This window comes from Lutjanus erythropterus, chromosome 23 (genome assembly GCF_056507025.1).
Source record: "Lutjanus erythropterus isolate fLutEry1 chromosome 23, fLutEry1.hap2, whole genome shotgun sequence".
In the NCBI taxonomy this organism is placed as follows: Eukaryota; Metazoa; Chordata; class Actinopteri; order Lutjaniformes; family Lutjanidae; genus Lutjanus; species Lutjanus erythropterus.
The window spans coordinates 27,435,970-27,452,677 of NC_139339.1; the positions used below are offsets into that span (position 1 = coordinate 27,435,970).

Sequence of the window (16,708 nt, forward strand, 5' to 3'; positions counted from 1 at the left end):
GGTGTAGGTGATCATTTTTAATTGGGAGCATAATCATTACTTGTTCTAAAAGTCCAAACTTGCTTCCTCGTTTGTGTAGCTGGTGTTGTCAGGAGCCATCCAGGTGGCCGACAAAGTTTCCAGTGGGAATTCAGTGGTGGTTCACTGCAGTGACGGCTGGGACAGAACCGCTCAGCTCACCTCTCTGGCCATGCTGATGCTGGACAGTCACTACCGCACACTCAGAGGATTCCAGGTCAGTTACTGAGCACCATGATACACTTTAGTCACACCTGTGAAGTGGTTTTACTGTTCTTCAAAGTAAAAGAATGTCACTTTTTTTAAATTATCGGTGCCTGGTTGCAAAAAACTACCTTAAGTTTCAAACTTAAGTTATGTCTCTTAAAGTGATAGTTCACCCAAAAATGAAATGTCACTCAATATCTCCTCCCCCTGTGCTGATGTGAGGATGGGTGAAGATCTCCAGTTCACAAAACACTCCTGGAGCTTCAGTGGAAAACAGACGTTGCAGCCAAATCCAGTACAATTGAAGTGAATGGTGACCAGTTTTAAAATGTAAAAAAAGAACACAAACAAAAAAGCACAAAATGTCTCCACACTGCTCGTGTGGTGTAATCCAAGTGTCTGTAAGCTGCAACATTAAAATTTGACCCCAAAAGACACCATTTACACCATGTTTTTAATCTAAATGTACACAGGCTCTCGCCCAAACAGCATGACTGCAGCAAAGAAATGATGTTCCTCTTCTATGTCGAAGTCCTCAGACATTTTCTTCTTTGTTGAACGTTTGTGAAGTCAACTGTGTGTGTAACAAGTGACTATTTCTGAGCAGATTTCTCTCTGTTGTCTGAGTCGTTTCCAGGTAGCATGTAAACACAGATGTGAAGGTATTGCAAGATCTCATATATCTCGTGTCACACTGCTTAGGTGAGAGCCTGTGTACCCGCTTCAGGCGTGTGGACGCCTGATTAAACTGATGTGATGTGGCAGGAAGTAACTGATAAAGTCATTGTGAAAAATCTGTTGTTAAACAAACTGGAGATAAAGTCATTAAGAAATAAAAACAATATTATTGTGACAGCAAGAAAGGAGCCAAACATTGACGGGAGTCAATATAACTGCTGAGTTTTAATAAAACAACAAAGTTGCTAATTCCAAAGTCAAATCTATATTTTCTAAAAGTTATGTATCATTCATAGTGTCCAAAAGGTTTTCCCTGTCCTGAAAAATGTGTCTTGGTGTCTCTTCCTCCTCTTCAGTCAACATAAATTCAGACATTGTCTGATGTCTGCAAACTATTTCACTTTCAAGAGATTGATATGGGTTCCATGAATGTTCTGAGGAAGATGGTCTCTAAAGGACCTTCAACACATAAGGGATAAGGGATTACTTAATCAGCTAAGGGCAAACACTGTAAAGATTAGAGAATTTTCAGTTACAACATACTGAGAAAATCCTTATGGTGTTTTGGTCATTTTTTTTCCTCAGACCAAGTGGTTTTATGCAAACTTTAAATATGAACGACAGAAAGTTCAGATTACTATTAACCTGGTGTAATGAGCCTTTTTTGTATTTTTCAGGTGCTGATTGAGAAGGAATGGATCAGCTTTGGACACAAGTTTGCCTCAGTAAGTTACATTCATACAACTCCTGTCTTCTTCAGAATAATCATAAGAATTCCTATTCAGATATGTTACACATACAGATATTTATACAAGAAATGGATCAACTGACTTACTGTGTGTGTGTGTGTGTGTGTGTGTGTGTGTGTGTGTGTGTGTGTGTGTGTGTGTGTGTGTGTGTGTGTGTGTGTGTGTGTGTGTGTAGAGGATAGGTCACGGTGACAAGAACCATGCAGATCAGGACAGATCACCCATCTTTGTTCAGTTCATCGACTGTGTATGGCAGATGACTAAACAGGTATGTTTGTTTTCATGCTGAAGGAGAAAGTTGGAAGAATCACTCTCAATCATTTAGAAACCAGTGCAGACCGATTTCACAACTTTACTGTTTTGACCACGTTAAAAGCAGATATGGCAAAAGTACACGCATTCTGTACTCAAGTAGTCAAGATTGAACTTGTTTACTGCAGTAAAAGTGAAAATGTTCAGGATGTGAAATGTACATGGACCGTAAAAGTAGAAAGTCGTCCTCTGAAGGACATTTCTACTGAGTGTTTCTGTGCAAAGCTAACTGAGCCTAAGCTTTTCTCTGTGCTCGAGTCTCTTTCTTCATCTATCTTTAGTATGTAATCCTTCATCTTATGTATTGTTGTTTTCATCTTGTTACAACTTTTATGTTGTTTTTGTCTTGCTGCCTCATTTTGTCATTTTCATCTTGTCTTTTTCAGCTTGTTACGTCTTGTTATGTCGTTTTCGTCTTCTTGCATCTTGTTACATCTTTTATGTCATTTTCTGCTTTTTAGGTCTTATCACATTGTTTTAGTCATGTTACGTCTTACATTGTTTTCATCTTGTTATGTTGTTGTCATCTTGTTTCGTCTCATTTTATGTTATGTATCTTTTTGCATCTTTTTGTCATTTTCATCTTTTCTCATTTTTGGCTTTGGCATGTCTTGTTACATCATTCACCTATTGTTATGTCTTATATGTCATTTTCAGCTTTTTTTCCGCTTTTCATCTTGTTACAAGTTTTACGTCATTTTTGTCATGCTGTGTCTTTGTCATATTGTGTAATTTTCAGCTTGTTACGTTGTTTCATCATGTTACGTCATTTTTCATCTTGTTGTGTCGTTGTCATTTTCGTCTTGTTACGTTTTTCACATCAGTTTTAACTTCTTACATTGTTGTTGTGTCATTTTTGTCTTGGTACAACTTTTATGTTTTTTTGTCCTGCTGCATCTTTTGTCATATTTGTTGTGTTATGTTGTTTTTGTCATATGTTTTTTATGTTGTTTTCTTCATGTACTAAAACCTAAGTAGCAAGCCTGTTTTGAAAATATAAGGAGTAGAAAGTACAGATAAGATATTAGTAAATTTGTCAGAAATACTCAAGTAAAGTACAAATACCTGAAATACATTAACATTTTTCTTTGCTGGGAAAATTGTTTATGTTTTTTCCTGTTGACATAATCATCAAAGTGGCAGCTCAGTGGCTTTGTTCCAGAGACTGTAATATCAGCTTTTAACATCCTCTCCTCTCCTCTCCTCTCCTCTCCTCTCCTCTCCTCTCCTCTCCTCTCCTCTCCTCTCCTCTCCTCTCCTCTCAGTTCCCTACAGCCTTTGAGTTTAATGAGCGCCTCCTGCTGACAATCCTGGATCATCTCTACAGCTGTCGCTTCGGGACTTTCCTCTACAACTGTGAGAGCGCACGAGACCAGCATGTAAGACTGCACACAAAACACTGTCTGCTCATGCACACATGCTTTGACTGTGCAGTGCACTTCAGCAGTAAATGTTTCATTCTCTTTGTGCAGGAGGTGAGGTCGAAGGCCGTGTCTCTGTGGTCTCTGGTCAACAGTAAGATGGACAATTATTTAAACCCCTTCTACACTCCGGAGTCCGGCAGGGTCCTCTACCCCGTCGCAAGCATGCGCCACCTCGAGCTCTGGGTAACATACTACATCCGCTGGAACCCACGCATACGACAACAGGTAGGACTGCCAGTGTTTCGTATCTTGTGCTGTGAAATGTCAAGGATGTCCTGTTGATTTTAACCAGATAAAATAGGTTGGAGGTGTGTGAAACTTCTCTGTAGTAGAGCGTCACGTCGCTCAGCATGTCGGCTGACGCACATAACAGGCTAGGACGTCCTCATTTAGGAAAACTGAAGCAATCAGCTGTTCGCATCACCTCCACTCAGAAAGTGGTGTGAGCTTCAGCTGTGCTCTGTAATGTTGCTATGGTAACAAGTTGGGTATCTGATGAATTTCGAATGGTGATTAAACATAAGTCGAAGTACTCTACATGTGCATTAAATGATTTTAACACAAACCTGCTGGCAAATCAGTAAAGAGTATTCACCCAGACCATTTTTCTAAAAGAAAACATACTCAAACCGATTGATTGATTGATTATCAAAATAGTTGGAATTTCAATTAATAATATATTATTCAAGTAGTTGTTGCTATTTCAATATTTTGAAAGAAACGTGCAGATGAACTCACGTCCAAAAACACTTGACCTCTTCATGACAGTCAGTGTTACAGGATGTACCAGGAGCTGTGTATTTAATAATGTGTGTGTGTGTGTGTGTGTTTGTGTTGCAGCAGCAGAGTCCAGTGGAGCAGCGCTACAAGGAGCTGTTGGCCCTCAGAGACGAGTACTTGAAGAAGCTGGAGGAGCTGCAGCTGTCCGACTCCTCCCCTTCCTCCCGTCTGGCTAACAGCCCCGCCCCCAACACCTCCTCCTCCACTTCCTCCACACCGTCACAGCAATACACACACCTACAGACTCCCCTCTGAGGGCCGGCGGTGACACACACACACACACACGCACACTCAGATATACTTGTTGACTTGCACTTATGTCGTCGTCTTCACTCTGTCAGTCTCACACACACGCAGGGATTAATTAGTATTGTGCAGTCCTAACTGAGGATAACAAAGAGAGCTAATACGATTTAGATTTGACGGTTTATTCTAACACCATAGTGGTGGTGATGATGGTGATTTATGCAATATGTCACAGTACAGCCTTGTCACAAGACTTTTCTACACAGACACGCATCATACAGTGAAGCCTTAAAGACATTCAGTGGCTTTCAGTCCAAGGGCTTGAACACACAGGACACACAGCGGCTGTGTGCAGGTGAAGAGGCAGCAGAGCAGAGCAGAGCTGGAGGGGTGTGTTGTTTTACTCTGACTGGACAAAAAACTACCAGAAAATACACTGTTGGTGGTTAATCTCATGTACACACACTATAGTGATAAAGCTGAAGTTCTACTTGCTCACACTTTGTGTTTGTAGGCTGCCATTACATCAAGCTGATGTTACAGTTCTTTAGTCAAATGTACCCTTACTGTTTATTTAAAGGAACACTGCAGCACTTAAACTGTCAGCAGATTCATCTCTGCGCTCTGCTAGCTCAGCTAGCTTTAGCACTTAAACTGAGGGTGCATTCCAATAATCATACAAGCATACTGTTTAGTAATCCAGAAAAAGATTAAGCATGTCACAATTAGGGCTGGGTACTGAACTTTTACTGAACTACTGGGTTACTGAACTTTTGTGGCGCTTTGATCCTGTTGTCATTCGGTGGCATACGCAGTTTGGGCACACACCTTTAGAGTGTCCTAAAAAAAACAAAAAAAAAAGTTTTGCTTAGCAGCTTGAAGGCAGTGAAAGAAACTAGAGAGAAAAAAGAGTCAAAAGGGCGCAGAGTCTGATATTGAAATAAAATTATGAATTTATAATTATATTAATTCAAAAAAGAAGAAGCACTAAAATCCAGTAAAAAATGGTGTGACCTCCTTGTGCAGAGTACGAATTCATCATTGATTTGAAATCACTGAATCACATGACCGCGGAGAGCGTTTCTGATGACTAACATGTTAACAGACTGACAGATAAAAATAGAGAAATTTGAAGTTGAAGGTCAGAGAAAGTAAGAGGTCTCACTCTGCCACTATTTCCCAGTATTTCAAATATCAGCTGCACAGTCATTTCCTTCTTCTTCTTCAGATTAGACAGATCACTGTTTGTTATTAAATCCAACCCTGTACAGACATTCTAAAGTGCGCAGTGTAAAAACAGCTCCCGCTTTTGAAGTGTGTAATTGTACCATAATGTGTAATGGAATGTAAAAATGGATCTTGAAAAAAAAATTATTTAGGAACCAGTACCAAAGTAAAAGTATCTGTATCAGTATCAAACATTTTTAATAATACCCAGCCTTAGTTCCAATACACCATATGTCAAATGCAGTATGCCAAAAATTCCAGGATGCTTTTCTGGCTATTCTGACCCACAATCCTCTGCACCTCCTGTCTAATGAAAACACTCTGGTCTATGAAACCCAGTGGAAAACAGTCAAAACCTAGAAGCAAGATCTCACAGCTTATAGAATGCTCTTGTAGTGGAAAAGTACTGTAATATCCAGGTTGAAAAATACCAGAATTTCCCTTTAAGACTCATTTTAATAAAATGCACCCACAGTCAGCGCTGAATTAGTGTGTGATGTTACAGATCTCTCATAGAAACCAGGATTATTGAGCAAAGCGATCGGGCTATGTTGTTAAAAATGGAGTGATGAGAAACCTCTAGAATCAATGAGTCCTCCATTTCCTTGGAAACATAACACACGTCACACTCGGGATGTGTGTTTGTCAGCTCCCGCCTCTGTCCTCTACACAGCCGCCGGTGTCCTGTGTGTAATCAAGATGTTGTACAATTCTCACTCTTCACACTTCTTCTTCCTACCTGCTGCACTGCTGCTGAGTGTCGCCCTGTCCTTTTGAAGAATCGATAAGAACCGCTGCAGAGCTGGAGGCTGGGAGCTCCCACAGTGGACTCCGCTGTCTGTCTCCAGCCACGTGTATATATGAGGCATGTCAGATTTTTCGATGGATTGATGTGGGATTTGTTCGCTTCTTTTAGCCGAGAATGAAAGCTCGAGCTGTCCCTGTCCCGTACATTTTGCTACTGCTATCAGCTAAGCTCACCGGAGCAGTGTTCTCCAGCACTTCCCAAGCTACAGTACGGCACTGAGAGCAACAGTTCTAGCCAAGAAGCAGAGTTTGGTGAGAATCAATCAGTCGTTTAGTTTTCTGAATGCAGCTTTGATACAGTTTGAAATATATATTCAGGTGCTCATGGTAGTATAGGGAAATGAAGTGGTGCTGGCCTCTGATCCTGGATTGCCTCTTGTATATTCTGCTCTCACTAAACAAACACAGACCCTGGATGGACGAATCAGCCTGGTCCATAATAGCCTTACCAACACGCCAACATGTTTGCAACCAGCACACGTATTAAGGGACAGTGAGCAGAGGTAAATCAGTTCACTGTCACTCCCCCCTCAAATAGACTTTTTGTAAATCAGACTGTTTCTAGATACTTCACTCATGGTCTCAAAGCACATGAGCCTTTTGGACAGATGTTGGCTTTGTAGCCATTTCAATGGGATACAATAAAATAGCTTTTACATCAAGAAAGAAAAGTTTCAGTCAATGAATAAAGTGGTAAAGTGGTATTATCTGACTGCTCATATTTCTACACTAATTGAAGTGTCCCAAGACATCAGCATGGAAATTGGTGTAAAACATGTTTATCTACCAGTAGGAATGGAGGAGAAAGCTATAAAAATGAGAATAAGTTGTAAGTTGTACTGCTAAAAATACATGTTTGACATAAAAAAAAAAAAGGAATATTCATGGTATGTTGAAATCAGGTTCAAATTAATTAATTATAAGCCAAAATTTAAGTAGAAAAAATTAATTTGTCTTATAATTCTGATCTGGTATCTCATAATTATTTTTCATCACATTGTTCTATCATTTTACTTTTTGTTTCCTGACTCAAACGGGCTTCCATAAAATAAAATCCCCCGATAAGAAGATACGAAAACCAACCTGTCCAAAAAGCACATGCTTTCTCAGTTGTCTCTTTGGGTTTTTGGTGCTGTTATGGAGCTGGCATCTTCAGAGCAGGACATCGCATGGACAACTGAATTGAAGGGTTTTAATAGCCTGATATGAGGATATTGCTGCTAACTCAAAAGGCTCCCATTTTGGTTAGTTTCAGAACAGACACAAACTCAACAGAAAAGTAACAGCCAGCATGCTGCTAATACAGATGTATGTACTGTATCAGTCAGTCTGTCCAGAGGGCGACATGACTGTTTATTACAATCGCTCTTGAGTTGAAGATCTCTGCCACCACATTTGTTCTGTCCATCTGATGTTTCCACTGCATGGTCCGACTCAGCTCGTAAACGCTCCTCTTTGTTTCTCCATTGTCAAAAGTTGTGGACAGTACTGTACCTGGTACCTGGTACTTTTTTTTTGTATCACCTTGGTCGAGGTTCCAAGCGAGCAGAGCCGGTAGTTAAAGGTGAGGTTAAAACACTCAAGACCAATGATTGGCTGGTCTTTACTAAGCCTGGTCCTAACTGCTAAGTCAGTCTTACTTAAGACCAGTCTTTGGAATGGACATTATGTCGGCTGTACCAACCAGACTTAACACTCGTCTTAACTACGCCCTGGACTTAGCAGTACACATTCATGTGAATGCCATCAAGACTATGACAGTTGCCTAGCAGTGAGCATTGCTAGGATTGTTAACAAGACTAAGACTAAGCCAGAGACTAAATCATCGATCGACTTGGAGAGTCTCACTGCTAAATTCCATTGCAGCCATTCTACACAGTGCTTGTGATTCCACCAGAAGCGGCTCTCCACTCCGCTCTGCTTCAGATACACACCGAGTCTATTTCACGTCAGTTAGCAGATTGAACAGACAGGAAGTCAGACAGAGAAAAGGCGGGGAGAATCTGGTTAATTTTCAAAATAAAAGGCCCCGTGCAGACTCGTAAATCCATGGTAGAAGCACAAACAGCAAGGAAAGAGAGCCTAATTAACAAAATCTGAGCAAGTAAACATAATCAGGCAGGCAAAACACTCCGCTGCTGAAACACTTCTGAAATGCTCCTGGTGAGGCTTACAGCCATGCGGGAGACGGATCAGAACCGTGATGCAGACGTGTCGTGGTTTGTGGAATCAACCAGTCAGTCAACTGAGGGGTCTCCATCTGACCAACTTTGCTTTGACAAACAACAACCTACCGAGAATCAAGACCACCATACCTTTGATATTGTCCTTTGTTCCTGTGTTAGTTTCTTGTTGAAGATTGAGGGGTTGCTGTCTTCAGTGGAAATCTAGAAAAGTACCTGGTGCCAAAAGTGACTGGAGCTGAGCTCTACCATGCAGTGGAAATGATTAATTAATGAGCAATGTTTGGTAGTCTGGTCAGTCTCTGACACTTTATACCAACCTTGGCCACTTCTAACTGGGACTTGATTACTTGGAGTAAATTCAGGATTTGAGTGTGATATTTGCAGTGCATCAAGTGCTGATTATTTTGGCAGTACCAGCTGTGGGCTCCATCACTGAAAATAAGAATAAAACCAATGGACAACTATTAAAAGGAGGACCAGTTTAGCTGCAACAGTGCTGCGCTCTGGCTCCAAACCGAACTACTCAGAATACTTTGTTCAAACTAATACAGGGTAGATACACCTGCAAGTCTACGTGGACCGCCACTGTAGATGAAGTCCACCTGGCACTATATTTGTAACATTTTATAAAAGTCCTCCTTCACAAATGAATCTTTTGTTATAGTTATTTTGTTCTTTCTTTAGATATTGAAAAAAATACGAATGAGCATTTTCTCAAGATCATTTTATCTTTACATTGGATTTCTTTAGTATTTTTCAGTATGGAAAATATGTGACTCTTTGGAGATCATTGAGTTGCAATATGTGAGGAGTTGCTGGTTCCAGAACAACTTCCCCCACTGTAAATACATGTCCAAACCTTCACAAATGATCATTGTGTTGCAGGACCCCAACAGTCATTTCTACTGGTCGACAGAGCGGTTTATTTAACTTAGTTAATTTATAAATGCAGGAAGAATGTTCTCAAGTTCATTGCAACGACCTAAGCTCAGAGTTCTGCAACATATATTCCTTTAAACTTCATGTTTAACAGGCAAAGTCCCTCATTTCAAGCTGCCATTATCAGCGCAGGCACCAGAACGTAAGCTTGATGATTGGATGTTTCTTACCAAAACTCTTGGGACTTTACTTCTGGAACCATTGATACCCAAAATATCTCTGTTGCTCTGCAGCATCCTTGAACTCCAAAATAAGCAGCCTTCCTGTCCAGCCCTTCTGCTCAGACTCTTAATACATTTTCCCTCCCAGTGTGTTCAACTCATTGGGTTCTCAGCAAGTTGGACGCAACGACTCATTGAGGCAATGCGTTGTATGTACAGTTTCAATTGTGAATGAGGTGCAATAAGTCTTTCTGCGAAGCGTGTCAGGTCATGTCCAGATTTGTGCCTTGATTCTCTTGAGAATCACCTTCACCTCTTCAGAGAGACGCACTCTAGCTGTCCGGGGTCATGTTTGAGATTGACTGCTTGGTAGTTCAGGGTCCAGAGGAAGAACAGCCTCTGGTTTTGGGAGGATGCTGTGCTGCTGTTTATGGGTCTGTGCAGTTTGAAGTGGGAGGAAATGGGCGGGCACTGCAGGCATTCCTCAACTGACTGCAGGGCATAAAAGGCAGGGCAGCTTATCAAGCTAACTTATTCTTTGTTAAAGGACCCCTCTGTTTATCCCCACCAAACCGACACAGAGATTTTCTGGCCTAAATTTGAGGAACCCGGTTGACTCTTGTCACAACAAGGGCAGGGTATCGTTTAAAAAATTATGATACCAGTACCCTTAAAGTGATGCTAATACCAATCGAGTTCTTCCAAGAACGCTTGCAGTCTTTGTCTGCAAGCAAAGCCATCTAAATCTTTTTTCTAGATCTGGGTACCTCAATGATCGAACACAGGTATCATTTGACTGGAGAAGTTTCGATACTACTTGGTACTGGATTATCTCAACTGATACCTGAAAAGTATTGCACACTGATACGCAGCCCCCGTCAAAACCCACACACAGATGAGATTAACACCAGTTTCATCGGTGTGTTTAATCCAGTGATACAGGAGGTCCAGCTTGGTGCAAAGCTTCTGTCCGAGCTGAAGACGTGTCTGGCCGTTTCTGTAACTTTCTGAAACTGACAATCTAACATTCACATTTCCCACTTTACACTGTGATTGACCAGCTGACAGGCCTTTTCCCATCAACACAGAACTATTTATGCATCTAATTTTGAACTATTTGGAGCATTTCAACCAAAAATAAATGGATCCGGAACCCAGACTATTAGTTTCCAGGTGGAACCAAAAACATTGCTTGTCTATTGATGATGCATCCTGGAAACGCGGGCTGGTTCATTAAGACCTTTACTTTCCACATCTGCAAGTGCAGGAAGGTCCGCTGGGGTCCATGTGACATTAATTCCATCATCAGAGGGTGAACAAAACTCTGTGTGTACATTTGCACACGCCCAAGTTGTTGTAGTGACCAAGCAGACTTGTCCACGATGAACAGAACTAACAGAAACAGAACTAATGTTGTGTCTGTTCAGGACTATAATTGTAGCCTTAGAAGGCACCAAGGTTCCAAGAACCTTGAATGGAACCTGTTCAAGAACCAGAGCTTATTTTAGTAAAAAAAAAAAAGAGAGCCTCTTTTTTATGTGAATGAATGTCTTGCAAGAGAGACTTTCAATAACTTTGTGTCTTGCCCTTCTTTAGAACAGCCAGCTTTTCAGTCCAACTTCACCTTCTGACGTGAACGTTCAGAACAACCATGTTCTCTTTGATTTCTTATCCCGACCCTTCATCCTTCCAAACCTTCCATACAAATGTAATTCCAAAGACTGGCCAGCAGATGTCACCGCAGCTTTGTTTGAGCAAAAAAAACTCCTAAGTCATTGTAAAATGAAAATGAAGTCTTAGTGTTTCAAGAGAGAACAGGACTTGGGCTAGATGCAAGTGCGTCAGTCCTCAAACATGACCCGTTTCTATGTCTGAGCGGGCAGATTACAGAGTGCAGCCTGACCCCTATGTTCCCAGAGAGGTGAATTAACATAGGTCTACCAAGTGGATACTGTTGACAAGTGTTTGACGTCTTTGATGAAAGGTTTGATCTCATTGAGGAGGATTGTGGGTAAAAGAACCGAGACAGAAAAGCAGTGACAGCAAGAGTGCATTGGTCGGGTGGTTGTGTTTTTAGGGAAAAACAGATGAAAATCTATTTTTTTTATTTTTACTTTGTACAAGCACCATGATGTAATTACCTCAATCAAAACCTATTTTACTGCCTAAAGTTCTATTGTTGTAAAATACAGTTATTTTATGTAGTGTAAAATCTTACAGTTTTATAAAAAGGAAAGTAATGTTGGTTCAGAAATTGTTGGTATAAATTGTGGATTTCTGCTCCATTGGTTAAAATTTTTTGTTTTATTTTCGAGGGCATTTTTTGGGGGTTTGTACTCGCTAACCCGGGATGAAAAGACAGAAGCTTCTTCACAAACCTTGACATCTTCGTCTCAGTCTTCTGATGGATCTTTAGGGGTTTTTTTTGAGATGTTGGCTCTGTGGTGATGAATCTGAGAAGTCCTCTGTCATTGTTCATTTCAGTTTGACTCTTTTCATTAATGTAGGGGGATCGTAGTTTGAGGGGTTTTGTGTCATAATATAGCCTGCTTTTTAATAAATGCACATAAAATGTGTTTCAGGATCTTTTTGGCATCAACAAGGGAAGGTGAAATCAGAATACATTTCAAATATATTTCTTTTAATCATGTTATATCCTCTCCACAGTTTGTTGGATGGCTCCTGTTATGTAAATATTACTGATTAAATTAATTTAAGGATTTCTGACTGGCTCCTTCGTCTGTTCTTTATTCAATTATTTGTTCTATTTTATTCATTTTCCTTTTAAAGGTGGTCATTTCTTACTGCATCAACACACAATACCAGGACTAAAGATCTATAACATCCTGTTCTTGAAATGTAGTTAAACTAATTCAGGCTGTTATCAGGATATAATATTCTGTTTTATTCTCATCCAGGTTGTTAAGTTCTTTGAATGAAATTATTTTGAACACGTACAATCTTAAACAGTGTACTCCAGTTTTAGATCATGGAAGCTCTTTTCCACCAGTGTGATGACAAAAAAAAAAAAAGAAAAGAAAATCCTGTAAGTCATTATGATTTTTGTTATTATTATACAACACAGGGTTGCAGTAGAGGCTGACACTCCAACAGGACACGGGATCCCTGTGGGATTCCTGTGGGACCGGAGTTAACTTCACTACTCATCACGGGACTGGGGCAGAACTGGAAAAAGTCAGTGGGAGTGGGTGGGAGCAGAAATCATAAAAACAATAGGTCAGTTTCTTAATATGTAAAAATGTAGATCAGTGAGAACAGATTGTAATGGGACAGGATTTTTTTTTTCATATTTTTTACATACTTTCATACTTTCATGGGAGTGTGACAGGACAGGAGTGACAACAGAATGAAAGCTGTTGTCTCTTCATGATACACACCTTACATACAGATGATGACATTTAGAACAGAATAGGATAAAAGAAAATGAAACAATATTTAAGTTATTTACATAGACTTGGGGCATAATTCTGTAGTGCATTTATAGAATTTGCGTCAGGTTGAATACAAACAGCAGCAGCACAGTGGTGATGACAATATGGTAGACATCGGTCAAACATTTGGAAACTGACTGTGAAGACAAAGTATCATGGATGTAAACACAGAGTCCTCCCCTCGTCCTGCTGGAGTCTTGTGTGTTGTGTCTTGACAGCCCAGATCACTTTTTATCTAAATTATGACTTTAATATCTGAAAATAATGAGTTAGTATCAAAACATGTTAAGTTCAAATTCTCATTATTTTAAGATTTGACATAAAATGAGAAGTTGTGATTTGAACTATAAAGCTTATTAAATGATTAACTGCAGACACACAGGAAATTGTTGACACAGTTAAAGCTGCTTTCTAAGAGATAACGTTTTAGATTTAGGTTTCACTGTCATGACCATGGAGGAGAATCCCACCAATCATACACCAGCATCACTAATCACCTGACCACATTCACTCTTGTCTAATGTGTGACAGTGATCAAAGTGTGGTAACCATGGAAATGCGCAACGCAAAACAAAATTATATCTGTTAAAACACAGGAACGCATATAAAATGGAACTCATGTCTATGAAGTAATTTCCCCACTGCATGCTGGGACGGTTCCGAACGCTCCAATCCTCATGTAACAACGATCACATGATCAGCACTGAGCTCTTTTTGCAGTAGTTCATTTCTGCTAATTTGAATTATAAAAAAAAGTAAATAATAATAATAATAACTTTATTTATATAGCACTTTTAAAAATAGTCTAAAAATGGAGGAGGCAATGTGACAACGGAAACACAAGAAGGCCAAACTGAAGCAAGACTGCAAGACAAAACTGAAGTAAAACTAAGACAAGCAAAAGACACTAAAACATAGTCAAAGTAAAATAGAACAGTAAAAGAGATAAGACCAGGAAAACAAGAAGAACATGACAATAACAATAATTTAATAAGACGTCATGTAAATATAAATAAATACAAATAAAAAAAAGTTAAATGACATCATATTATGTCATCTAACTGAGCCATTCCCAAAGACAGGGTCTGGGCCCAAAGGTGGGTCATAGGAGATTTTATTTGGGTCCCCAAATAAATAAGACCTTGAAGGAAGGATTTACTGATGGGAGGGAAAACCCAGTTTATTTTGTCTAAATGCACTTATCCTGTCACAGTCATGAAGGAGGCTAAAATGTCCTGTGTTGTTTTCCTGATAAAAAGAACTAAAAACAATGAGATGGCCTGTTTTAACAAGTGCAAACGTTTTCAGTAGTGTCGGGATAATATAGTGTGATGTGTTTGCGTTTGAAGTTCCAAAGTTGAGGGGCCCTGATGGAAAAAGTGCGGTCAACTGTAGCAGACTGGCTCATAAGAGGTCAACATTTCAGCTCTGTAGCTCAAGGCCAGACTCAAACATGCTTTAAAAATGATGAGTAAAATCTTAAAATCAATTCTTAAACTCACAGGGAGCCAATGGAGGGAAACCAGGACTGGAGCGATGTGATGTCGTCTGTTAAAACCAATAAGAAGCCTTGCTGCTGCGCTCCGAACCAGTTGGATGTGGGAGAGTAAGAAACTTAATCAAAATATTAGCTTGCAGCATTTTTCTTCAATCATACTAGCAGATGTGGGTTTCCATAGGAACCACGAGAGTGGAGGCTGTGGCAGCAGCACATCAATTGTCCTGGATGGGTGCAGTGTGATCCAGGTCTGGGGTTCCTTGTCATGTCAGTGATCCCCGCAGTAGATCCACATTAGACCATGGACCCCCAGTTTGAGAGGAACATTTTTCCACTCCACCCCTCACTACCACACATTTATTTTTGTCATCGTTTGGGGGCAGGAGTCTTTAGGGGGAGAGAGAAGGCAACAGTATGTCACATATGTTTTTCTGTCATAAATCTGTAAGAAACATTTTGTTTTCTTTAGATTCTGAGCATGTAGATTGTCTACACTCATAACGTTATGATGTAAGGTGGCCATTCCCATGAAGTTTTATTATGTCTTATAAACTGCTGCAGCAGTTTTTGGGCTGGTACCATTTATTACACAGATTTGATACACAATTTAGCTCTCATGAATTGATAAAATGCTCAAAATCCCTAAAATACCACATTCAGACAGCAAGACCCTAAGGAACATCCCAGAAGATTTCATGCTGTGATTTGGTATCAAGAACTTTTGATTTTTTTTTTTTTTTTTTTTTAATATTTATTTTTCATTTCAGGCTTAAAGATAATAAAGGCTTCATAGTCAATTAATTATCAATCTTGGATCACTATAAATGACAGTCAATCCAATCGACCAGCCCTGTTTGTTCCATTGTTGTTCCCACTTCCAAAAAATGTGATGAAAGTTCAAATATTCTGTTTCTTCTTTTCCTGGGGGCCACCTTAGGACCCCTGTTGGTCCTCGGACCCCAGTTTGAAAACCGTTGCTCTCTAGGCCCCCTTATAATTTCACATTTCCTCAAAGAAACATCACATGTTGATGAAGCCTCAGTGAGCCGAACAGATGGATCACTCAGTACTGATCACAACTGGTCAGGTTTGGGATAACATGGAACAGAATGACTTAGTCTGGATACGAAAAAAAATTCATTACAGTAACAGATAAAAAAAAAATAACCTGATTACAGAATTTCAACATTTTCTGTCTAAAAATCGATCAATTAATTGTGCACAACGAAAGAAGAACAGCTGGACAAACTAATAAACCTAACAACAAACATAAAACACTGAGCTGTAATGATTCATCTATTGTTAATCGACTATTAAATTAATCTGCATCTGTTTTGATAAGTGATTAATCATTTTGAGTCATTTATTTGATTAAAAGGGTCAAAATTCTCTGATTTCAGCTTCTTAAATGTGAATATTTTCTGGTTTCTTTACTCTTCTCTGACAGGAAACTGAGTATCTTTGACTTGTGGACAAAACAAAACAGTTGATGTCTAATTTTTTTTGACATTTTATGGACTAAATACCTAATTAATGAATTAATTGAGAAAATAGTCGACAGATAAATTGCTAATTAAAATAATCATTACAGGAAAGACCTGAAAAATAGGTCCAAACATGTGCAGCACAGAGACAAACGTCAAGATTGTAACAGGATTCAATTATCTTGAGTCATTTCTTAAATTATAAAAAGTCCAAATTCTCTGATTTCAGTTTCCTAAATGTGAATATTTTCTGGTTTCTTCACTCCTCTCTGACAGTAAACTGAATATGTGAGTTGTGGACAAAACATTTGAGGACGTCTTCTTGAGCTTTGATCAACACTTTTCACAATTTCCCAGCATTTTATGGACCAAATAACTGAATTCATAGAGAAAATGGTCGACAGATTAATCAATAATTAAAATAATCTTCACAGGAAAGATTCGAAAAACAGGTCCAAACGTGGAGGGGACATGTGAAACATGGATGTATGTCAAGTGACAAGATTGTGACAGGGTTAATTAATCAATTAATTATTTTGA

The 16,708-nt window shown here is 39.4% G+C and overlaps 1 protein-coding gene across 3 annotated transcripts in view; it reads left to right on the plus strand.

Annotated features, from left to right (window-relative positions):
* The window catches only part of mtm1 (myotubularin 1), a 40,816-nt gene extending 35,959 nt beyond the window's left edge, over nucleotides 1–4,857 (plus strand). For 2 of the 3 annotated variants that reach the window (XM_084711747.1, XM_084711748.1), the window contains 6 exons: nucleotides 80–235; nucleotides 1,581–1,628; nucleotides 1,828–1,920; nucleotides 3,230–3,343; nucleotides 3,437–3,613; nucleotides 4,229–4,857. In XM_084711747.1, the coding sequence (XP_084567873.1) occupies nucleotides 80–235; nucleotides 1,581–1,628; nucleotides 1,828–1,920; nucleotides 3,230–3,343; nucleotides 3,437–3,613; nucleotides 4,229–4,423 (783 nt within the window). In that variant the 3' untranslated portion in view covers nucleotides 4,424–4,857. The remainder of the gene's footprint in view (nucleotides 1–79; nucleotides 236–1,580; nucleotides 1,629–1,827; nucleotides 1,921–3,229; nucleotides 3,344–3,436; nucleotides 3,614–4,228) is intronic. The other variant, XM_084711749.1, reaches the window with a different exon arrangement.
* Nucleotides 4,858–16,708: the final 11,851 nt, after the last annotated feature.